The 26,545-nt window shown below is 33.7% G+C and overlaps 1 protein-coding gene across 2 annotated transcripts; it reads right to left on the reverse strand.

Moving 5' to 3' along the window:
* Positions 1 to 1,644: 1,644 nt before the first annotated feature.
* LOC137830493 (serine/threonine-protein kinase CTR1) lies at positions 1,645 to 24,590 on the reverse strand. Of its 2 annotated transcripts, none has more exons than XM_068637879.2 (17): positions 24,232 to 24,590; positions 23,007 to 23,308; positions 22,775 to 22,916; positions 22,451 to 22,554; positions 18,302 to 18,507; positions 17,587 to 17,682; positions 17,236 to 17,376; positions 17,066 to 17,106; positions 8,297 to 8,365; positions 8,050 to 8,150; positions 7,867 to 7,951; positions 7,675 to 7,773; positions 6,841 to 6,909; positions 6,588 to 6,719; positions 5,257 to 5,351; positions 3,613 to 3,785; positions 1,645 to 1,830 (listed from the first exon to the last, which is right to left on the reverse strand). In XM_068637879.2, exons 1-16 carry the CDS (start codon positions 24,439 to 24,441, stop codon positions 3,710 to 3,712), a joined length of 1,968 nt encoding a protein of 655 aa, XP_068493980.2. In that variant the 5' UTR covers positions 24,442 to 24,590; the 3' UTR covers positions 1,645 to 1,830; positions 3,613 to 3,709. The 2 variants fall into 2 exon arrangements, with proteins under 2 accessions (XP_068493980.2, XP_068493982.2); XM_068637881.2 differs by having other exon boundaries at positions 17,236 to 17,364; positions 24,232 to 24,585.
* Positions 24,591 to 26,545: the final 1,955 nt, after the last annotated feature.

A 26,545-nucleotide genomic window follows, 5' to 3' on the forward strand; every position in this document is an offset into this window, starting at 1 on the left:
ATCTCACATAATAATAATTAATAATAATAATCATTAATCTATACATTACAAAAAAATATTCAATAATAATTAAATTTAAATAAAAAATAATTAATTTAAAGATTAAAAAATTATTAGTATTTGACGTAATTTTTATTATTAAAGTATTATAAAATAATGTTAAAATTGATATTTAATTTATTATCAAAATTTTAGTTAATAATATTTTAGATTTTAAATTAATCTTTAAAAGACTAATAAAGATTATTTTAAAATATAAATAATTAATAATAAAACTTTTATAATTAACAATTAAATATCGATTTAAAAATTATGTTATAAATTTATACAAATAATATAAATTAATTTAGATATAAATAATTTTTTAATTTATAAATAGTTTATAATTTAATTAATATAATAATTAATTATTTTGTTTTTTAAAAATAATTTTTATTTAACAATTTTTTAGTAATATTGTTAATTTAGCGGTGTTAATTTGAATCTTGTAATAAGTTCCATCACAAAATTTGATTAGTAATTTTTGTCTAACTTTTACTAAATAAATATTTAATTGTTAATATTTTTATATAAAAAGGTAACTTTTATGTAAGTTAAACTAATATATATATATATATATATATATATATAATTGATAAAAGTAACAAATATTGATTATTGTTTGTAGAATTTTTTTTTTTTATCTTTCTAAAATTGTATTATTATTTTAAGTTCTTATAAAATGAGTAAAATTTTATTTTAGATTCTATTAAATATTTTTTTTAAATTCTAGTTTTTAATTTATAATTACCTTTTTTATTATCTAACATTTATTTTAAGGAGAGTAATGATTTAACCCAATGCAGATAATAGGTATAACCATTTTTCTCAATATTAAATCAATTTTTTTAAGACAAGTGTGATGTAGTGATTTAATTAAGAAATCAATTAAAAAAAATTCTACCATATTAATCAAATCACTCTTAAACATTTTACTTATCTCCCTTTACTTTTCACCTATCTTCCTCTTCCTTCTTTTCTTTTTTTCTTTCTTACTCCCTCATTTTCATACATCAATCAAACTCATATGTGAAGTTAATATTCTTGTATAAATTACTTATAATGTATGAAAGTTTTGTTTCACTAACAAAATAGTGTTTTTCACACAAATGATATATTTGGAGAGAAGGGTTTAAAAATAAAGGAAAATAAAAAGATATTAAGTCATAATATTAATATATATATATATATATATATATTATGACTCACTTTGGTGTTAGATGTTTCTGCCGTAATTGTCCTGAAGAATATCTCAAATGGTTATTACAAGAATGTGTTTATCAAAATGCATTTTCAAACATTTTTGGATCAAAAAATGAATTACAGATTGCGTTATCCGGAATATATTTCCACACTACAAAATCTATAATACTTTTCCAAATTGTAAAATTTGAAAATTTGATCCATGAGCAATTTAAATTTTTCCTATACTCCATGGAAGTGCATGAATAAACAATGGGAGAGGAGGAAGAAAGAGCCATGATGATGATGATGATATGTACATACATGGTTTGGGGAAAGTGCAGTGTTGCTCTGAGTGGGCTCTTATGTACAAATATGCTTCCCGGTCTAATAACAACGATGGGAAAAGAACACATCATTATGTTTTTAAAAGATAAAAATAATTACTTGTATGTATAAATTAGAGTCCCAGTGTCATACTATTATTATAGATGCACCCGAAGCAAATAGTAGTATAGATGACAATCTGAGTATTCTTATATAAACATCATATACAACAAAAAATGACAGGTTACTTTAAAATGGTATATTTAATTCTTCAGCAAGGTCCTGTCAAACCAAACATACACACAAATCATCAATCTGATATACTATAAGCACATTTCAGGTATATATTTTTAGCATAACTAAAGCAGTGTAGGGGTAGTTTGAGTATTCAAGATTGGGATTACCTCTCATTTAGGCTGTTTTAAGCAAGAGTACTAGCAAGAAACTTGTGAAATTCATGTCTCAATTACACAGAAGAGCCTCTTATTTATAATTACAGTGCATAAAAACTATTGCAGCAATTACCATAATTATACACACAACTCATTTCCCTACTCACAACATTTCTAACAGAAAATCTTCAGATATTTCTGCAGTGTCATTGCCCCGACTGTCAGAATTTCTTAAATATCTAATCACGGCAAACATGTTTGTATTAGTAGTTCTGATGAGACCGCTGAGCCCAATAATAAGGAAATACTAAAGGTTCAACAGGTTAACCGTGATACTAAGGGAACGCTTGGTACAAGGCAAAGTATTTCATACCCGAGAATCATTGAATCCTAAGAATGACTAAAATCTGTTTGGTTTGTAAAAAAATATTCCTAAATATCTTTATATAACTCTTTTTGGAATTAAAGAGTGATATTTATATTATAAATTTTATATTTCATGTTAAATGATTTAATATATTCACTATTGTTATTGAAGTATTCAACTTACAAAAGTTAGATTCTCACCTCTCTTAAGAGAACAATTTCACGGGAAGCTTAACTAGCAAACCTTCCTGGGAATTTTAAAACAAACCAAACATGGGCAAATAATATTTCCAGCTACAGATTTTAGGAAAACTAAAATTTCCCTTTATACCAAACGCCCCTTAAGGAGTTGAAGGTTACTAGGAGGGAAATGGTGCATGTGTGTGTTGGTGGGGTGGTGATGGGGGAGGAGAAGGATCAATTAGGAATTTGGTTGCAGGCTTGGATAGGATTTGTGGGTTCCTGGAGTATTTCCTGATATTTCCTTTTCTTATTCCGATATGTGGGAATCTCCTTTCATCCTAAAGTGAGATTAATACACTCTTTTTCATTTCATTTTGAAAATTGAAGGTTATTGTTACTATTGTTTAATTGCCGTTTTATCATGTCTTATATCGAGTAGAATAAATTATCACACGTGATAGGATTATCTCATATAACGGACTAATATTTTGGATAAGGCTCTTGTGTGCTAAAGTCTCAATTAGTGCTTTCATAAGGATTCAAACTATGGAATAGCCTACCTAAGACTAGATTAAAGTGTAAACCAAATACAGATAGATAAGTGAAGTAGTTAGAAAAAAAGACTATCAGGAATTCAGTGTTGATAAAGTAAAAACAGGAACTGCTAGGGATGATCGTCGCAAAAAGAAGAGACAATGTTAAGTCTCATATCAAGTATAGAATAAACTACTTAAATGTGGAACTTAAGCTTTAGTCATTCTCACTTAATAAACTAATCTTTTGGGTCAGACTACCCCCATGTGCTCAAGTCCTTTTAGTTTGACACAAAAGGAACTAGTAGAGGACCATTAGTAATAAAGTCTCAACTAGATGTCATTACTGACTCCCTCTAAGCTTGCTTTAGTGTTACCCTAGTTTCTCTTAAATAAATAAGTCAAAACCACAGGGAAGCATTTAAAAATTTGAGTCCAGAAAAATCACAAAGGATTCAATCCATTTGCATATTTAGTGCAAATTATGTTCATAAATGATTTTGAATTTGAGATTGGACATGTATTATACTGCACATAAAAAAAATAACAAATTGCAACAAATATATTATTCGAATTAGGAAGCACCTGACCTGAATAAATTGCAATGCCATTTATTTTCTTGTTCAATATTGCTGTTTTTCGTCAGTATTTAAGATGAAAATTATCAGTATGAGGAGTGGAACTTGTTCACCCTCTAGCATCAGCAATTATTTGCTGTAAACATTTCATAATATAGGAGAAAGAAGGCCGTCTCCAGGGTTCCCTACAGCACCAACAGATAGTAAATAGAATGATTGTGAAGGAGAATCTCATACTATATATTTCAGATTCAACACTAAAGGCAAGGTAACAGGAAAAGTGTCAGAATCTGTTGAACAAAGAATTAAAACTAATTGACCAACGTTGGTTGGTACAAGTAGTAAGTACAAATCAAGCTAATTACTGGTTTGAGTTCAAATCCTACTGTTAAAGATATGAGTAGATTACTGTAAATATAGAAACATGTAAAGCTAGAAAGTAGGGATCCTTTTTTTATTCACTTTCCTCGTCATTAATTTCATTATTTACTCCTAGATTAAAAATAAGGATAAATAGTGTCTGGATTAGAGACATTATTTCAGTAAAACCTATATGTTATCAGTGTTTTAGGTTACTGACACAAGCCTTCCACTCCAACCTTCTTTTTTAGAGAGAACAGTACCCACAACGCTGCAACCTCAGTTGCCACCACCACCTTTCTCTAGTGCAACCCCTGGATCTAGACCACCCTCCTTTAGTGACCACCGCACAGCCAGACATGCCTCCACATACTGCCTTTCTCCAGCTTGTGTGCCTATACCAAGACCAGTGTGAGACTCTTCCGACTAGATCCACCTGTCAGCACCTCCACTGCATTCTTGTGACTTCAGCAACCCATTCCCTCCAATCCAACTTTTTTTCAATTTTTCTGTCATGACCTTTGTCAGCTCTTTCTCACATTTTGTCAACTCTTACCAACATCTCATTGATTCTTTGCAAAAAATTGACAGGGACAACAAACTACATACACTTGAGATATTGTTGCCCAACTGTGATTTCAAGGACAACGCATGTCCCAAACACTTGACAACTCAAGCCTACACTATTCCCCTAAAAATAGAGTTCCTAGGCAGCAAACTAATGCATCCTTAATCCCAGACCAAATAAAAGAGCGATATATAAGAATCTTCTGGTATCTAGAATAGAAATCTAGCAGAAGAGTCCAAGGTTCTTTGCTTTAAGAAAAATTCCAGGCAAGTTTCAGGAGGTAAGCATTATTCTCAGTATGGAGATTTGTAACCTTAAGGCCACCTTCAGCTTTGGAAGCCCATATTTTAGACCAGTTGACAGTGGCTATACCCTGCTTTAAAATGTCACCTCTAGCTTGAGGGGGTTCGTAAATATATAATAAGATTGTAAATACAGAAACGTGTAAAACTATAAGTTAGGGGTTCTTTATTGATTCACTTTCCATGTACCCTTTATTACATCATTTATTCCTTTATCATAAATCAATAGTATATGGATTAGACACATTATTTCAGTAAAATCTACAACTAGCACGGCCATTGTTGATGGGTAGTTTGTAATTACTTCATAAGTACTTTGTTTAGCCTGAGCTATTACCCTGATCATAGGAGAAACAACCATCCATGAACCAATGTTTTCATGTATATAAAAAGAAGAAATCAAAATTATTTATTTAATCTACTTACGTGGCCCAAGAGAGCTCAATCAAGGCAGCCACTTCAGGATTCACATGCCTTGGAATATCTAGCCTTTTGTCCATAAAACCAACAGCCGCAACAACCTACACTAATGGCAAACAATAGTGATGCCTTAGTACTCTCATTTCTATTAAAAAGATGGCAGTCTCATATCAAACTAAAAGACACTTTATGTATATTATAAAACATAATGCAAATAGAGGAAACTGGAAAAATAACCCAGGAAAATCCTCAATTGAAACAGCTAACAGCCTCAGTCTATAGTTTTAACTGAGTGATATGGTGCTCAAGAATAACAATTTTATTCTAAAAGAAGACTTTAATAAGATGAAGACAAAAAAGTTACAACCAGAGGGTAAGATAAGGAATCCATCCACCTAAGAAATATACAAAACAAAAGACAACAAAGAAAAAATAGAATTTCATTGGAACAAAGCTGCTCAAGTTATCAACATCTGTGCCAGGGAATCTCCAGAAACAAGGCCAATAAGAAAGTCATATTTGCTTAAGAAAAAAAAAAAGCGGTTAATCAGCCAATATACCCTTAAGAGAGAATAAGATTCTACTGTTCCAGTGAGAATTCACTTATCCTCTTCCTGAAATTTCTTACTGTTCTTCTGTCTCTGTCTAAACCTTATCTCTGTTTCTATTAAACCATTTTACAATTTTTAATTCTGCTAGGGGAAGCCTATTACAACAAACCAAGCCTTATAACATCAAATGGACATGAAATTTGTAGGACTAGACGTATGCAAGTGATCCAACATTAGAACTGAATAGGGTCTTGAAACTACATTAAAAATGGACATCATATTCTAACAATTTGGCCAGATGTCTAGTTAATGTGAGACATCATAACACCCTTCCTCCTTGGGCCCAAGGATGGACACTTGATTAGGAAATTTGCAGCAGTAAACTTAATCTCAAAAGTTAACCAGGGGGGATGATTCCCCATGTCTTATTATTTTGCACCATATCCTAGCCCATGTGAGATATCCTAATATATATACCAACCTATAGGAGAGAATTGTACTAAAAGTTATTTCAAGTAATTAGGGAAATGTCTATTTTTATGCAATAGATCCAAATCAAAGGCAAAGACTTTTGGACCTGTCCAAATAGTAGAATCTGTACCTATGAAACACCAACTCCAACATGAAGACCAGGACATGGCTAGTGTCCTGTATTGGAATTTGGACACGCTTTGTATGTGTGTTTGAGGATAGATCAAGCTGCTGAGAGTATTCTTTTATTCTATCTACCGTATCCAGTATTCTAGAAATTAACTAAATCAGGAGCACTGGGGTAAAGCAAATAACCTGTGAAGGATTTAAATGTCTCCATGGTTGTTGCAGGGTCACTAGTTCCCACAAAATTACACCAAAGCTGAATACATCACATTTTTCGTTTGACAGTTCACCTCTGATGACTTCGGGTGCCATCCATTCAGGCTGTCATGTCCAGAAAGAATAAAAAAAGGAATAAATAATGTCAAATCATCAAACAATTGTACTTAAGAAAAATTTAACAAAATCTGACACATGAATGATTCAGCTAATAAAATGAACTTACAGTCCCGGCTGCGGTTTTAGACGAAAGAAATGTGTTTGCCTTTGTGCGTGAAAGACCAAAGTCACATACCTGAATTAAATATTTTAAACATCAATGCACAATTATCCGCATGCTCATATAAATCCATAAATGTACATATGAGCCGTCAGTGAATGGCTGCATGGGAAATTGCTAGCCTAAGCAAAATCATTCACTTTTGATAGTGGTGGGGTTGTTGATACAGCAGGTAATAGCAATCCAGGCACTGTTAAGCATAAATAATTAGGTTCTGCAAAATGGGGAACAATTAACATAACCCTAGCAGCCATCAACTTTCATGGCTAGACATGCTTAAATTTGGCTAATAATTTATAGGCAGAAAGAGCAAAGGAGAGGTATAATATCAGGGAGAGTCCTTTCTTTATTTTATTTTATATATAAAAAGAGAATTTCTGCTTTTTCTCGCTAGGTCATAAAGGATGTCATTGCTTTGATACCATGTTGAAAATATAGGACATTTAGATAGAGGAGAAAGAAAGGTGAATATAGACTGAATGATGTGAAATTGATATAGGTTTGATGTGATGATAAGATGTGACACGGAGCACAAGACAGAACTAACCCTGTTTATATTAATTCTAAAATAGTGAATATGAATATGAATTTTGTACACAGGATGGGAGTTTCCCATTATATATTGTTAAAAGATGATAAACTCCCAATCCTAACTAAATAAGCATGGTATGAATGAAATATGAAAATATTCCTATGATATCATGTAAGATTAACATATTTTACGGTACAAAATAATATGATGACATATTTTTCAGATACTCCAACAGAGTAAACAGTTACCTTAACAGTGTATGAATCATCAACCAAAAGATTTGGAGACTTCAAATCTCTGTGAACAATGGGAGGTCTCATTTGATGAAGATAATTCATTCCGCTTGCCTAGACAAACATGAACATTTCAGTTTGCATGATACCTAACTAAAAAGACATAAATAGTTAAACTAATAACAGCTTTAATCATCAAAGTTATACCACATCATAAGCCATACTCAAGCGACGCCTCTCACTAAGTGATGATCCAACATTGGGCATGTGCAGAAGTTCATACAAACTGCCTCTGCAATTCATAATTACCATACGAACATCACACTCAGCCCAAATAATTTCCAATTATAAACATAAGCAAGGAGCACACTTTAAAGGAAATTTTTGTACCTAGATAAATACTCGGTTACTATTGATAACTTTGGGGGTTGAATAACTGCACCCATCAAGAGTACAATATTTGGATGCCGAAGGCGCTTCATGAGTGAGACCTATGAAATAAACCGGGAATGAATAGCAATCCACGAGGACAAAAAAAAATATATGTACAAAACTAATGTAAAGTTGTTCCTCAACCCCATTCGAAAATATATAAATGAACATGAAAATACATATTAAAAACAGTAATGACGGATACCTCCTTTAGAAATTCTTCAAATCGCCCAGGATCAAAACCTTGCACTTTAAGAATCTTGACAGCAACATCCTAAGACATTAGATAGTTTTTTAGTGATTGGATTGTGATTGATTCACACATAAAAAGAGAGGAAAGAAGCAGAAAAAAAAATGGGTAGAGTTCTTTAATTTGGACGAAGCTTAACGCAACTCCAAAAAGTAGCTCATGAAGTGAGGAATTCCCATGACTTTATACTAAACTTTCCTTTTCCCATATCTACAGTGTTCACTGAATATTGTTAGAGATATGCTTTTGATTACATTAAATAGGGAAATATCTAACCACATATTTCACATTATTAGGTATTGATTTTGTTCCTTATTATTGTATTTCTCTTTATTATAAATAAGAATGTTCATGTGTACAAAACACAAAATTACTAGTAATTCTTTCAATTGATATCAGAGCCATACTGTTGCCATTTTTCCCTAGACATGACCCTGAGTTCATCACTCTGACTTTCTCTGTTGGGTAAACAATACCAGCTGCCACATTTTGTTCACTCCATTGTGCTCTAAGCATATTTCCTCTTCAGGACATAGCCACCACGCTCTTTGAGTATTTTTGCTCTTCAACAATAACCAAGTCCTCCAAACATATTTTGCTTTCCAACAGCCGCTGCGTCCTTGGACCTCTAACATGACCTTACTTTTGAAACTTCCCTTCTCCGGCAACCACTACACTACTTGACTCATGGCCAACCACTACCATGTGATGTGTAGCCAATTCCTCAACACATCATCTTCAAACACTTACATCAAATGGATTTATGACTTTGTCATTATTGACTTTGTCAGCTCCAATGACCAACTAACTAACATGCTTGCTAAGTCTCTTGATGGGTCTCAAATTGATGACATTTGTGTTGAACAAGGTGCTTTGATGACTCCAAATCCAAGTGGAATGCATGAAGACTATGGCTGCTGATTGTGAGTGTGTGTCTAGGTGTATTTGAATTTGTTAATCCACTCTAATTGAGGATCCAAGGTTGTTTGATTTTAATCCTTTTGCAAAAAATGTGTTTTCAAGTGAAAAATCAACCTCTTGAAATTTCGATTCAATCAGTTATTTTACATTTAGTGTATTTCGAAAAGGATTTGAAAAAGCCTGACTTTGGTTGTTTGCTGTCAAACAAATTCAATCAATTGTTTCGTGTTTTCAATCCTGTTGCATAATCAGGAGAATTATGCTGTAATTAAGTGCAGATTCCATTTATATTTATTAGGAGAGATTTGTTAGTGATTTGATTTTATTTGATTTGTACAGCTTTAAACAACCATTATAATTGTCTTTTATTACCTATTATTTCCTTCCTTAAGTAGATTGTAAAACAGTCTATAAATAGAGACTGTAATCACATTTGTAAGACACATCAGAAATACATTCTTTCTATTTCTTTCTATTCCTTTCAACTTGGTATCAGAGCTCCTGATCTGGGAGACTCTGTTTCTACAATTTTTTGGCAGCCTTCATTGCTGCAAATACTTTTCTAGGCAGCCTTTATTGCTGCAAATACTACCGCTGCCAACCTCCGCTGCCGACCTCTGCAGCCGACCTCTACCTCGCTGCCGACCTCTGTAGCCGACCTCTACCTCCGCTGCCGACCTCCGACGCCGACCTCTGCTGCCGACAGACGTAGCCGACCTCCGCTGCTGCCCGACGTTGACCGACGTAGCCGACCTCCGCTGCCGACCGACGTAGCCGACCTCCGCTGCCGACCGACGTAGCCGACCGCCGCTGCCGACCGCCGCTGACAGACGTGCCGACCGACGTAACCGACGTGCCGACCTCCGACGCCGACCTCCGCCGTTGACCGCTGCTGCTGGAATTTTTTTTTCAGCATTTTTTTTCAAACAAAAATCACCTCCAGTTTTGTCGTATTTCGGTCAACTCTTACCAATGGCAACTAACAACACAACCTCTCTTAGCTCCAATGATTTGCCGATGTTGCAAAGCAGTTATCGTCTCGATGGAAACAACTACCTGCAATGGGCCCAGTTGGTTCGTGCTACTCTCAAAGGAAGGAAGAAATTGAGTCACCTAGAAGGGAACCCTCCAGCCAAAACTGATTCGAAATATGAAGACTGGGACGATGAAGACTCTCTTATCATGACCTGGTTATGGAATTCTATGACGCCAGAGATTAGCCGAAATTGTATGTTCTTCTCCACTGCTAAGGAGATTTGGGAAAACCTTTGTCAAACATACTCCATGAAAAAAGATACTGCAGCATGGTACGAGATAGAAAACAAGATCTTTCATACCAGCCAAGGGAGCCTTTCAGTAACAAACTACTATGGTATGTTGAATGGTTTATGGATCGAATTAGATCAATATCAAAATTTGAAGATGAAGTGCACAGATGACTGTATTGCACTAACACAATTTCTTGAAAAGGTACGCATATTTAAATTTCTTTCTGGATTAAACCCTGAATTTGATCCAATTAGGATTCAGATTTTGGGAAAGGAAAATTTCCCTTCTCTCTCAGAGGTTTTTCACATTGTACGAGGGGAAGAAACTCGGAGGTTAGTAATGTTGGATGGGGGCAACTCCGTTGATAGTTCAGCTCTAAGTACTAACAACTCTGGTGATAGTTCAGCTATGGCGACTGGCAAGGGACCTATAAAAGGTTCATTTCCTTCATTTGGAAAGCCTCCCACAAAGGCTAATCGTGAAGATCGTTGGTGCAGTTATTGTAAAAAGACAGGTCATACTAAGGAAAGATGCTTCAAACTTCATGGAAAGGAGAAGGTCTTGGAACGTATTGGAGGATTCAAAGGTACCATACAAAGGCATGCTAATCAAGCATCATCTGACTCTGAAAGTACGACCTTACCTTTCCCTCAAATAGCAGAGGAGGTCCCCTCACTCAGCAAAGAAGAGTTGGAACGTTTACGAGCTCTCATGAACTCTCTTAGTAAGACTAGCTCTTGTTCTTTAACCATGAGTGGTAAGAGTTCTAGTTTCTTATCCTTTAATGCTTCTGGTACTGAGAATATCTGGATTATAGACTCTGGTGCTACTGATCATATGACACCTCATTCCTCTTATTTTTCATCCTACAATGTCTTGTCTTATAACCAACATATTACTGTAGCTAATGGTTCCAATACCCCCATTACTGGTCGTGGTAATATCCACCTTCAACCTTCCTTCCCTTTAAAAAATGTGCTTCATGTTCCCAACCTATCTAATAACCTCTTGTCAATTCATAAGATTACCCAAGATTTAAATTGTGCAGTGACATTTTTTCCTTCCCATTGTGTTTTTCAGGATCTTGCCACGGGGAAGACAATTGGACTTGCTAAAGAGCAGGGCGGGTTATATTACTTACAACAGGAAGAAACTAAAAAATGTGCTAAACTACAGGCACACACTTCTAGTCTTCAGCAAGGCACTGAATCTTGGTCATCTTCTCAAATATGGCTTCAACACAGACGTCTTGGACATCCTCCTTTTAGTACCCTAAAATCCTTATTTCCTGTTTTATTTACAAAATTATCGGTTGAGTCTTTTCATTGTGATGTTTGTCAGTTTGCTAAACACCATAGAACAACTTTTCCTTCGAATAATAATAGAAGTTCAAAACCTTTTGATCTTATTCATTCTGATGTATGGGGACCTTCATCTATTCCTAATATCTCGGGTGCAAAATGGTTTGTTTCATTTATTGATGATTGTACTCGCGTTACCTGGATATTCCTTATGAAAGATAAGTCTGAAGTTTTTCACTTGTTTGTAAATTTTTACAAAATGGTTCAAACACAATTTGAAAGTCCAATTAAGAGATTACGTTCTGATAATGGACGAGAATATGTCAACCAGAACCTTTCAAAGTTTCTTCAGGAAAATGGAGTTGTTCATGAATTAACCTGTGTGGACACTCCTCAACAAAATGGGGTTGCTGAAAGAAAAAATCGTCATCTCCTTGAGGTAACTAGAGCTTTACTTTTCCAAATGTCTGTTCCAAAATCTTACTGGGGGGAAGCCGTCCTGACTGCCACTTATTTAATTAATAGATTACCTTCTCGGGTTCTAGAGGGTGTTACTCCTATTCAACTTATGACCATATTCTATCCTTTTATTCCCATGTTAACTAGTCTTCAGAGTCGTGTCTTTGGTTGTCCAGCTTTTGTACATGTTCATAGCCCGTATCGAGGTAAGTTAGATCCTCGTGCCATCAAATGTGTCTTCATTGGTTATGCCCCCAACAAAAAGGGGTACAAATGTTATCATCCTCAAAGTCGTAAAGTTTATATTTCCAAAGATGTCAACTTCCATGAAACAGAGTCTTTCTTTCCTAGTTCTCAGCTTCAGGGGGAGAGTATTCAAGAAGCTGAGGACCTTGAGTTGCCACCTTTTCCTTTGTTGCAGAATTCCGTTCTTAAGGAGAATGACAAAGACCCTATGCCAACATCATTACCAGAGAAGAATAATGAGGACAGATACTTTGGGAAACAATACCAACGAAGGCAACAAGAACCCGTCCTGATCGAACAGCAACTTCAATTGTCCGAACCGGAGGTAAGAACCCATACCTATGAGACCCTTGAGGACACTTTAAATAAAACTAACCTAGATGATTTACCTATTGCCTTGAGAAAAGAAAAAAGATCTTCTGCCAAATATCCTATATCTCAATTTGTGTCTACAGAAAAACGTTCTATGCAGCACCAGAGTTTTCTTTCAGCTATTGATTCTATTAGAATCCCTACATCAGTACAAGAAGCCTTAGAGGATGAGAACTGGGTTCGAGCCATGAATGAAGAAATGAAGGCATTAGAAAAGAATGAGACTTGGGAGATTGTAGAGAGACCAAAGGATAAGAAGGCAGTGGGTTGTCGGTGGATATACACAGTGAAGTATCAGTCTAATGGCACGTTGGATCGATATAAAGCAAGGTTAGTTGCAAAAGGGTACACTCAAACCTATGGGATCGATTATGAGGAAACTTTTGCTCCAGTAGCAAAAATGAATACAGTCAGAATTATTCTCTCCTTGGCAGCGCACTTTGATTGGGAGATGCATCAGTTTGATGTTAAGAATGCCTTCTTGCATGGATGCTTGGAGGAAGAAGTATACATGGAGATTCCACCGGGTTATGGTAATGTTAATGAAGAAAATAAGGTGTGCAGACTTAAGAAGGCCTTGTATGGTCTTAAACAATCACCTCGTGCTTGGTTTGGAAGGTTTACTCAAGCTATGGTATCTTTGGGGTACCGACAAAGCCAAGGTGACCATACTCTGTTTATAAAACATTCTCAGAATGGTAAACTCACTCTACTTTTGGTCTATGTAGATGATATGATTATTACAGGTGATGATGAGATTGAAAAACAAAATTTGAAGGAGAGACTAGCTGCTCAATTTGAGATGAAGGATCTTGGGAAGCTGAAGTACTTTCTTGGGATAGAAGTTGCTTACTCAAGACAGGGCATCTTTATTTCTCAAAGAAAATACATCCTTGATCTTCTCAAAGAGACTGGTAAGTTGGGTTGTAAGCCCACTGGAGTGCCAATAGAGCAAAATCATAGGATTGGGAATGATGAGGAAAACCCAAAAGTGGAGAAGACACAATATCAAAGACTTGTGGGGAAACTCATTTATCTATCACACACTAGGCCAGACATAGCCTATGCAGTTAGTGTGGTTAGCCAATTTATGCATGATCCAAGGGAAAGACACTCAAAGGCAGTAGATAGAATTCTTCAGTACTTAAAAGCCTCCCCAGGAAAAGGATTGTTATTCAAAAAAGGGGAAAACTTATCCATGAAAGTATATACTGATGCTGACTATGCAGGATCGATTGTTGATAGGAGATCCACCACAGGCTACTGCATGTTCTTGGGTGGAAATCTGGTGACATGGAGGAGCAAGAAGCAAAATGTAGTTGCAAGATCAAGTGCAGAGGCAGAATTTAGAGCCATGGCTCAAGGGGTGTGTGAACTATTATGGGTGAAGATCATACTTGATGACCTTAAAATAAAATATGAAGCTCCTATGGGCTTGGCGTGTGATAATAAGTCTGCTATCAGTATTGCACACAATCCGGTTCAACATGATCGAACAAAGCATGTAGAGATAGACCGACACTTTATTAAGGAGAAGTTGGATGATGGTCTTATAGCCACGGAGTACATCCCGTCAAGACTACAATTGGCAGATATGTTTACTAAAGGACTTCCCACAAAACAATTCGAAGATCTTACTTGCAAGTTGGGAATGATAGATATACATTCACCAACTTGAGGGGGAGTGTTGCATAATCAGGAGAATTATGCTGTAATTAAGTGCAGATTCCATTTATATTTATTAGGAGAGATTTGTTAGTGATTTGATTTTATTTGATTTGTACAGCTTTAAACAACCATTATAATTGTCTTTTATTACCTATTATTTCCTTCCTTAAGTAGATTGTAAAACAGTCTATAAATAGAGACTGTAATCACATTTGTAAGACACATCAGAAATACATTCTTTCTATTTCTTTCTATTCCTTTCAACTAATCCATTGTTTTTTTGAAAACCTTAACAGAATTTTGTTAAGTGGCTTTAATCAGTTTTAAATGTTTTAAACTGTTTTGACTCTTGCATTAAATGCTTGGACCAACTGATTGGAGTTTAAATAAGTTGTTTTACGCTCCTGGTCTGAATTAATTTCAAGAGAAATCATTCAAATCAGTTTTTCCAAGATTTCTAAAAGTTTTGGATCTTTTCTAAGAGTGGAATAGGATTGTGTGTTGTATTATCTTTGCTTTAATTTGTCATTGGATTGGATATATGAAGCACAAAAATTGTAGCAATTGTTTTTGTTTCTTATTGCACTAGGAAAGCCATATGGGAAGGAAAAGTTTTGGATAGTTAAGGGTGACCCAATATCAAATCTATGATAGGTTTGTATACCATCTTGAATTTTGGCGCCAAAATCTACTTCATGAGGCAAGCACTGTCCAGGCCTTTATGTGACCATATTTGTGTTCAATGTGGGATCTCAATATTAAAGGGTTTCTGGAGTATGAAACGAAGAAGAAACAAGAGGCAAGGATGGAAATTTGGTGAAAGAAGGGAGTGAACAGATGGAGGAATAAGTCGAAAAGGAAGGGAAAATGTTAACAGAATGAAGAATTGTGAAAACAGAAAGTACGAAAATATAAAAGCAATAATACTTGCTCCCTTCCAGGGACAAGGATGGAAATTTGATAAAAGGGAGTGAACGAGTGGAGAAATATGTTGGAAAAGAACATAACTTCTTAACAGAATGAAGAATTGTGAAAACAAACAAGGTACAAAAATATAAGAGCAATATCTGCTCCCTACCAACAATCACTCCTTTGGCTCAACAAGATTCCAAAGAAAAATGAGAAAGGTCATGTATGAATAAACTTCTCAATGAATACTTGTTCATTATGAAAATTAGAAAGTAAAATGGATCAAACTTCTCCAATTCTCTCCTGTATGTTAAAATCAACTAATGCATGCTAACTTTAATACAAGCTCTCGTATAAAATCTCCAAAAGTAGAGTTACATAACATTATTTAATTTAAGATTGACTTATTTTGCTTTTTGTTTCTTTCTTCTATTAGTGCTTATTATGGAGTTTATCTAAACTCAAAAGCTGTGTTCTCTCTCACCAATACAATGCTATTTATGTCAGACGCATATTCTCTCTCTTCATGACTAGTTATCCTTTCTCATCTTTACTAACCACAATATGTCCAAAATTTAGCCTTCTGCCTAAAGGTATAAACCTGTAAATGCTTATTGGGCTAACATGGACAGAGTATGCCTGTGGTATTATCACAAACAATCAATTCCACAAGGTTGCACCATCCTCTTTGGATTCCGTGCTACTCGGTTGTTAACTAAGTTCACTTCACCCCCCTACGTCACCCTAATTCAGCAAAAGAGACTTCTGCATTTGTAAAAGTGGTGACATTGCAGGGGTTTTCAACCCAGTAGTCTCGAATAGAGACTGCATTTTCATAAGTCAGTGATAGTTAGGAATTGTTATAATTTCTAGAAATTACTATATCCACTCACTTTCCTAGGTTCGTTGTTTATGAATGTAACATATAGTATACATTTATTACAATTTAGAAATATAAACTGAGTCCAATTCTTTTCACAGAAAAATCTAGCCTAAGGTTAGCTAATCATCTACGAATTGATGGTCAAACTAAGTTTAGCTAATCGCACCATAAAAGCTTATTTAAGGTGCTTTGAGACGTTGATAATTGGAGAACCACTCATGTAATGATGAAAGAAATCATGGGAGTGGATAAAATATGATAGAGTATCTGAGCATTTTTTGTATTGAAGAAAGCCTATGCCTAAGAATGAGTTTGAACTACTTCCTTGAACCTTTTTTCTGATTTATCTTTCCTGTTTGTTTTCTGTTTCATGGGACTGACTCTTGAATGATTTGAGGAGAAAAGCTCCACTTATATAAGTTGAATATTATCTAGAATTTAATTTCTATAGATTGTAAACCATAACCTTATCGAACAAAGAAATGAGACCATGAAAACAAAGGGAATGAGCATGATATTAATGATGATCATGTTGGTAAGTAGGTTTTCTTTCTTTTTATGGACACATTCAATCAAGCTGCACTCCCATTTTTAATTTTCTCTAACCATAAAAAATTCATTAGAATTAGCAGGAATACTATCATCATTAAAATGTGGACAAATGAATATGCAAAGAATCAAAGAAAAAATGCTTACGGAACCACGCCAATCTGCACGAAGGACAGTTCCAAATGACCCTGAAAAACAATTATCATTGTCCTTATTTCATTGTTTCAGGATAGATTTTCTCAAAAATAAATGATAGCTTTGGCAGAATCAGTAAATTTTCAGTGTATAAATCATGCGTGATGATTAAAATATAAAACCTGTCCCAATGTTCTCCTTCAAAATAAGTTCACTCCAAGGAATATCCAGATCCTCCTCGTCAAGATCAACTTCATGACTTGGATATTCCAATACTGGCTGGTCTACTTCATTGAAATACTCATATTCCTCTGCACCAGGAACTGCATAAGAATATCAAATGTGGATAATCCAATGCCACTATAAATAAAAATAGAGCATACAGAGCATTTTGAACTTAATTATTAAAAACATTTTTCCTAGTCCACATATATCAGTCTGTTCTTATCATGTATGATATGCTCTTTGAGAAAAACATGGTTCCGCTCTTTCTCTACTTTTCATTTGGGATAAGAAAAACAGTCCATTCTTACTCAAAGCAAACAGATTCCTGTTTCCACCAGCATAATTTGCACCCAAATCTTCGGTTCTCTGTAGATCCATTCTGTCACTGTGATTAACAGCAGGTCCTGTCATGATGGAAATTAGTAATTTTAGAGCTGTATGAACATGTGGACAGAAACCATGTTAATTTCTTCATACTCCTCATACAACCTTTATATCCTAAAAATATGATTATATTATTTCCTCCTTAACCACAAAACTACAAACTATCATACACTATATAGTAACATTGCCACATTGACTATATTTGTAAAAATGTAATAATCGTAAAACTATTACGGCAGATTACCAGTTAACATCAATTTATACACATTTTTGGAAAGTAATTATTCAATTTAGTCAATATATTGTAATGTTGTATACAATCCCAAATAGGTTGGCACCCCACAGCTTCAAAATCATGTGCTTCTAGAGAAAAATGCATTAAAAAGAAAAAGAGAATATACAAATGGTCTAATTAATTTGCCTTCTGTGCAGGGTACCGATGTTTCGCATAAAATCAAAGGTAAATTTAAGGTAAAAAATTTAGTCATATAACTGTAAAAGCACAGGCAATCAAAAGAAGGAAGAGTTGGTAATTTTCAGTATCAAGGCACGTAAAAGATTTTTTTTTTTCTCAAGAGTAATTTCACATCGTAAATATATTCTTTAACAAAAAAGCATCTAGAGTGCAAAGAAAACAACCTGGTGTAGTATCAAATACAAGATGCAGTGCTTGACTGTCCAAGAAATACAATTGAGCTAGTGTCTTTGTATATTCAGCTGTTTCAACTGGCTTGAACTTTGGATGACATAGCGGTGAAGCAACCAACATTGAAGATGCAGAATTCAGAGAAGAATCAGGTTGACATGCTGCCCCAGGCCTTCCAATTAAATCAATCATATACTCCCTAGAGAGGTGTATACAATATTTCTATGTTAATTGACCTTATTTTTGTTTCACCTAATAAAACCATGTCGTACACATTTTCTACATAATAAGAAAAAGTAAAACAATCAAACACATTGGTAAAAAAGATTCCCTCTAGTTACCCTGATATTTAATTAAGACTTCAAAAAACAAACCATCATAAAATACCATTGAACTGATAAATCATGAATATTAGTTTCCAAACCCTGACCAAAATTCATAAACACAACCTTCCTTCACATAGTTTGTAGACAAGTTCAGTCCCCCATTTGAAAATGCTAATAAATATAATACTAGATTTTTGGTGGAATAGAAAATATTACTAGGTTAAATTTTTGCAAGTGTTTCTCTAATTTCCTTAAAAGTCCACCGTGGAGCTATTCAATTTATAGGAGAGAGAACAAAATTACAAAAATTATTCAGTTATGCTATTTTAGGTTAATAATATAAATATAAAATCATTATTAATCCTAATACCATCATTTACTATATCTATAAGATTTTAACATATCTACAAGATTCTAACACTACCATTTCAAACTAAAGCATATAAGTCGTGTGGACCAAGCTTCGTACATATGTAGTTAATCCGAGGACCCATTACTGACAGTCAATATATATGTAAGTTGATCATGAGAATTAACAAAGCTCGTAGAAATTTTCCCAAACATAACTTTCCCTTTGACAAAGTGACAAGAGACTTAAATATGCTTCATCATTTCATGGAGTATTGTATTTGAGGCAACATGCCAGGTGATTTGCTTATCACATGTAAGTGATAACGGTAAAACCTCCCAAACTTTAGTTCCTAAAGCAAGTTTTTGCTATATAATCTCCCAAATAGTTATAATCATAGCTCGATACTATGCTTCCACAGTGAGTCTGGCTACAACATTTTACTTCTTGATTTTCCAAGTGACAAGGTTATCTTCTACAGATATATACGAAAACCATAGGTGGACCTTCTATCAACTGGGGAGCTTGCCCACTCTACACTAGAATATCCCACACTAGTCTACCAGTCATACAAATTCCCTTTCTTGGAGCTCCTTTGATGTATCGAACAACGTGAGTCACGGAGTCCCAATGTTCCTTACATGGAGTGTTGAAGAAATTACTCACTTACACTTACTATGAACAAGCTATCTGGACAGATAACATAGTACAACAATTCAACTTCCCTACCAATTGTATGTGCCTTTCAAAATCTGGAAGAGGTTCCCTCAGAATGTTGGAATCCATTGGAGTGTCAACAGTCTTGACATTTAACATTCTTATTTGAATCAAGCCCAAGAAAATACTTGGCTATAAATAGGACCGGTAAAACTAAGACAAAATAGAACATACTGAGTGCTCTAGCTAGAGGGATCCTCATATCTCTTGACTAGAACATTTTTTGCGCTCACCGTGAGGTCCAATTTAACACTTATTGATGCCCCTTTTTAAGAGCAAACTCGTGCGCCTAATGGAGAGGCAAAGTAGCGGTTGCGATATCACGTGGTGGCAAAGATTTTGTGATTCCTTTTTTCTATTTCTCTATGCTACTTTAACATGTATTGATATATTTTAGGGATGACAATGTGGGCTGGCCTACCCCGCATTTGGACCGCAAAAGCGGGTTGGAATAGATAGTCCACCCTGCATTTTTCTTAGTGGGCCACAGGTCGAACCGCACGACCTGTCCCACTTTGCCATCCCTAATATATTTGCCTTTGGTTAGAAGTTTTTGTCAATATATTAGTACTAAACTGTTATCCTTTTAGAAACTAGATCGTCCTCCTATTCATCTTTTATATATACATTTATTTTACATGTTTTATATCTTCTGACAGTGATCTACACATTAGGTTTGTTTTTCTTTAAAATAAATAATGTTGACATTTGGTTTATCATATTTGCCAATATACTTTTTTTTAATAACTTTATATCTCCAACATGAGTTTTTTTTACACTAAATATGTTAGTTTTAAAATGTAAAAATTCCAATAATATCAACTCTTTCTATTAAGCATATTTGTATTGTTATAGCAAATAATTAATATTTCGATAAAAAAAACTTTATGGAAAGAGTTTTGTTATGTGGTTTTTAAATTTCAAACTTTTTTCTCCATATATGTTTGTACCCTTCATCTAGTATTTAATTTGTTTAAATATAGGCATTTATTATGAAATAGATTTGGAAAATCATTACATAAAAATATCTTAATTATTTTTCTATGATTAATCAATGATGTGAAAATTATTTATTTCTAAAAGATAAAAAATATATATCATTATGCTAGTAAAATTAAATATATTGTATATTATTACCTATTTTAAAAAATCAATCAGATGATAAATAAAATATTTTGATAAATTGTGCTATATGCATACATTTTTTTGTATCTTTCTAATTTATTCTTTTTCGTACTCAATTTTAAAAGAATAAACAAATTCAAATGTAAGGGTGCTCACCTAACCAAAAGGGATCATACCACTTGACGTCAGCCATAATGTCCTACAGCGGCCTGTCCACGACGCCCCATCACGACTTCCATGCTACAGGGCCAAGGTGTTTTAGGGATTATGGTCCCAAAACTAACAAGCCACACACAAGGAAAAGGGCCAATAAGTGCTCTAGGGATTCTGATCCCAGGACTAACAAGTCATACACGAGGAAAAGGGCCAACAAGTGCTCAAGGGATTCTGATCCCAGGTACTAACAAGTCCCCCACGCACAAGGAAAAAGGCCAACAAGTGATCTAGGGATTTTGATACTATGGACTAACAAGTCCCCTACACAGAAAAGGGCCAACACGTGCTCTAGGGATTCTAATCCCAAGAACTAATAAGTCCCCGACACATGTAGAAAAGGGTCGAGAGTCCTAAGGATTCTTATTCTGAGAGTGAAAGAACCCTAACTCATGAACTCGGGGTAAGAGCGATCAACATAAAACTTCCTATTCCAAATGGGAGGAAGGCATAAGATTCCATTTTCCGTTTAAAAGGGGATGGCATTGCGACGGTAAGTCACAACTAAAGCAATTCACGAAAGAAATTAAGAGATCTATACAAGCCACGACTAAAGCAATTCACGGTAGAAATTAAGAGATCTACACAAACCACAACTAAAGCCATTCGTTAAAGAACTTGAGAGACTTACACAAGTCACAACTAAAGCAATTCGCAAAACAAATTAAAAGATCTGCGCAAACCACGACTACAGCAATTCGCAAAAAAAATTGAGGACTTACACAACTCACAACTAAAGCAATTCGTGAAAGAAATAAAAGATCAAGATACAAACAAAATCGAAAACACTACCCAAGTCAAGTAAAAAAGAAAATACATAAATGTTCTTAATTGTTCATGAATAATTTTTCCGTACACAACAATTGTTGTGTATTGATAGGTAGGATTCCGAATAAGTCTTATTTGAGGGGTTGTGTAGTAATAGGTAGGATTCCAACCTACCCAGAAAAGTTTTAATGTTTAAAACTAATTAGGAATAATTAGATATGAATATCAACAAATAAATTGGAGTATTGTTGTCTAGTATAGGTTTTATCGCAATCAAGCTAGAATAAATAAGTAATCTGGGACAAATCTGAAAGCAATCTAATAAATATTAATACAAGTAATCAGAACCAAATAATCGTTAAATTAAGGAAATAACCAATAAAATGAGACATATATCAGGAATGCAAACCTTAACCTTAGGAATAGAATTACAGGCCCAAGAAAATACTTGGCTATATATAAAACCGGTAAAACCAAGACAAGACAGAACATACTAAGTGATCTGGCTAGAGGGATCCTCGTGTCTCTTGGCTAGAACACTACCATTTCTTACCTACCTCTCAATGTTGCAAATAATTAAAAAACATAAATTCATTATCAAATTTACCATGTGTAATTTTAATTACTTAATTAATGCAACAAACCTGTCAGAACCAAATTGCACTATGCATGAAGCTCCCATATCCTTTCTGCAATACTTGCAGCCCTTAGCTATACGGCATGGTAGGTTGATTAAGTCAGCCAACACCTGCAATTTAAATTGTTAGGACATTCAACAATCAAACTTCACTAGTATGCAAAATAAAGAATATTCTCATTTAGAAACTCTCACTTGTTGTCTGCTTTACGATGGAATAATGAAAAGAATAAAATAAAGAACTACATGTATGTTAATCAGAGTGATATTGGACTAAAAATAATGTAAGAAGAAAATCATTGTGAACAAAGCATTAAATAATGAATTGTACTTTAAACAGCAATGCTCGATGGACACAAAGGCCGATGGATAAGCTTCCAACTGGAATAATGACAGAGTGCATGCAGCTTTTAAGAAGTCGGGTACATTCCTTCCAGCGTATACCTAAATTTTCCTCGGTTAAAGACCCTCCCCTTTAGAAAACAATCAAAACACATTAGGAAGATGTGACTTTCCAAAACAATTCTTTTTATTTCATCAAAAATTGAAGACAGTTTACTGACCCCATCCTATTGCAAACAAGAATTGCAAGCTGATCAGTTGCATCTTTTGTGGTAACCCAGTTATTTGAAAGACTTGCTACCCTGTTTTGCAGTTCTCTCAGACCAGGATCTCTAGATTTGTCAACAGCAACCACAACAATTGACGAGTCATCACCAGGTTCAACTGACATGAGTGATTCAAATGATGGAATAATACCAACATTCTGCAAATCAGTACTTAGAGTCCATGTGTATGCATCCATTCCATGGATTAGGTAAAAGCCATCTAGAATTTTGTCAGAGTATTGGAAACAACCATTCACCTGACCAATACAAAAGCATATGGACACTCAATATATTTACAGTTGAAGAAAAGGTTAATACTTAAACACAGAACATGTGCACATGACAATTATAGCTCCATGAGTTAAGCATTCAATTTAAACATGCATGGATGATTCTAAAGTTACTTTACACTATCAAAACCCAGATTACTTATAACTGTGAAACAGGCTACACTCAACTAAGCTGAGCTGAATCAATACATGGTATAATCTCACAAGTGAGGATTGAACTATACAGACACAAACTTGTCAAATCAACATAACTTAGGTCTGCTTGGGTAAAATTCTCCATAAGCATATTTAAAAGAAAAATAAAATAAAATAAACTTTTCTATAATTATGTGATATACGTAATGTGTCTTGGAGATTAAGGTCACTTTGGTAAATCAATTATTTCCTATAACTGAGATTGCATATTTTCAGTTATTTGGGTTGAACTAGCTGTATATAAATTACAACAGCTTTTGACTAAACACAAAAGACACAATAGTCAACTTTCTTTCCGCATCCTCTCTTCTCTCCCTCACTTCCCGTCTTCTTTCTCCCTTCTCTCTCCTTATCCCTCTCTATATTCTGAATTCAGCTACCTACCAATTTACTTAAATAATAATAATAATAAACATATATATATATATATAAACTGATGTTACTCCAATCTTTTAAAACATTATGATTTTTGTTCTCATCTTATATTCAAAAATTCCGTGAATTTGGGTTTCCACCTCAGTATTCCAAGCTCTACAAAAAAAAAACATACAAAATTTATCCACTGCATAACCTAAAAATCCAAAATCCAGGTAACAAACTAAAACGAATTGAAATAAAATTTGGCATTAAAAAACCTAAACACGATCCTATTTATGGAAACAGAAAAAGGTAATTTGATAAGGTAAGGAATATACCCAAAAACGGTGAGATAATGCCTGAGCCGGAGAGGAAGAGTGATCGGATGAAGAAGAGGAGTGCGAAGAGAGACGAAGTGCGAGTGCGAGCTGTAACTGATAACTCTGCTCCGTTTGTTTGGCCAAGCTCTTGAAGGAAGCTTGTTCTTCTTCATCACCGCTCATTCTGTTGCGGTCAGATTCAGATTCGGGTTCAGCATCACTATACATTCCTTCTTTTACCGGAATTGGAATTCTCTATTCGAATGTCCAAACATTGAACAAAGTTTCAGAGCAGAGTCTTTCACCTCTGTCTCTTAACATGCTGTGTTTTTTCTCTCTTATTCGTTTTTATTTCAACTAAATAAAATACCCTTTTCAATAAATAAAAAAGTATTATTACATTTGTGATAACTTTAGTGGTCATCGTTACAAAAGTGATTGTGTCACACATGACACTTTTTAGGCACACATGTTATCTCATTTCAAATAAACTTTTACTAATCTAGAACCATATACATATATATAAAAGGTGATGTCCTATTTTATATATATATATATATATATATTATATTTTACCCTTTATATCTTTATAAATATTATTAATAGTCTTTATAAATATTATTAATAATATTTATGTTTTGTAAATGTTATATGTAGTTTGTTTTATAACTATTATTAGTTATGGTCATAAACATTGTGTTTGTTTGTGTGAATAAATTTAAAATATTAGTAAGAGTTACATAATACCATTTTGATTTGCATATTTTTAACGAAGTTTTTTATCAACAAATAATAAGTTTGGTCCAACACCTCCAAACAAATAAATAATTAAGTTGCGGATAAAATTGTCATATCAAATTAAAAAAAATAGTGACAATAGCAAACTAATATATGATTTTTCTTTGGTCATATTAGTTGAACAATTATAGTAAAAGAAAATTGTGTGAGAAACTCAAATAGTATTATATAATATCAATCCATATGCATATTAAAATAACATGTATTAAAATTAATAGTCAATATTAAGAACAAAATAAATTCATAAAAATTTCTTCTTTTTTATCAGAGCCTGGTTTCAATCCAAGGACCTGTGGATTATGGACCCACCACGCTTCCGTGCGCCACTCTGATATTCAATATTTAATGATATTATATATGTGGACACTATAATTGGTTATCCAATAAATTTTATATAGTCTTAATATACAAAACACTCAATCAAAATCAATAAATTTTTGTTACTCAACATCTTCTCGTAAACATCAATGATCAATGTCTAAAAACAAGACTTTAGTGAAACGTGGCACAGAACAAAAATTTGAAAAAAAACATAAAATTTAAAAAATATATTATATTTAATAAAGAATAAAATGTGGTACATGCGTCTTCATACTTATATTTTTAATTTTGTATTCATATTAATCTTAAGACTTGTGCAAATGGTAATTTTAATCTTCATTTTTGTATTCATTGAATGAGTATATTCCTCCTCGTCATATGCATATTTTCTTTTGTCCTTTCACGGGTTTCTCAAATGGACTAAAGAGAAGTTTGCATGTGGTGGGATCAAACACAAATTATGTGCCTAACTGCTGCACCAACTAACTTAGTTATAAAAAACATTAAAAGTTACACCAAACGTGTAAGAGTGTCCAAGAGGTACTTTATTTTTTGCTTTGTGAATTATCAAAATAATATACATTAAATATATTTTATAATATGAATTTTTTTTTTCTTACCCAACCCTTAAATCATTATATCTCTTAAGAAGTTTACTTTAAACCTAACTCAACTTTATAAAATTGTCTTATAACAAAGGTTTGCACTCACTTATAAAGAATGAAATATCATAATCTTTAGTCAATGCGAGATCCAAGACACTCTCCTCACACCGACAATATATTATGGGGTCAACGACTCGATATCCGGTGACTTGATAAGACCAACAAACATTCATTAGGATAGACTCAAAATGATTATAATACAATCTTAAGAAGTTTATATCGAAACTGTATAAAATAAATACGATTTTTAAATTGATTTAATTTGAAGTTTTACTTCATCAATATTGAAAATAGTTATAGTGGATCCGTAATAAAAACAACAACAAATATTTAAAAAACTAATAATCTTTGAAATAAAACAACAATCATTTCACATACAAAATAATTTATTCCAATCATTTTCATATTATAAGTACTTTGATTGTCTAAAGTTTGAATCATAAAAAAAATGAATTTCGTATTATAATAAAAAACAAAAAACATATTTAACTTAATTAATATCATATTTAAAATTATTTTTTTATTAAAAACACTAATGTTTTTACCTC

The sequence above is a fragment of the Phaseolus vulgaris genome, chromosome 7, assembly GCF_051622355.1.
Source record: "Phaseolus vulgaris cultivar YP4 chromosome 7, ASM5162235v1, whole genome shotgun sequence".
Taxonomy (NCBI): Eukaryota; Viridiplantae; Streptophyta; class Magnoliopsida; order Fabales; family Fabaceae; genus Phaseolus; species Phaseolus vulgaris.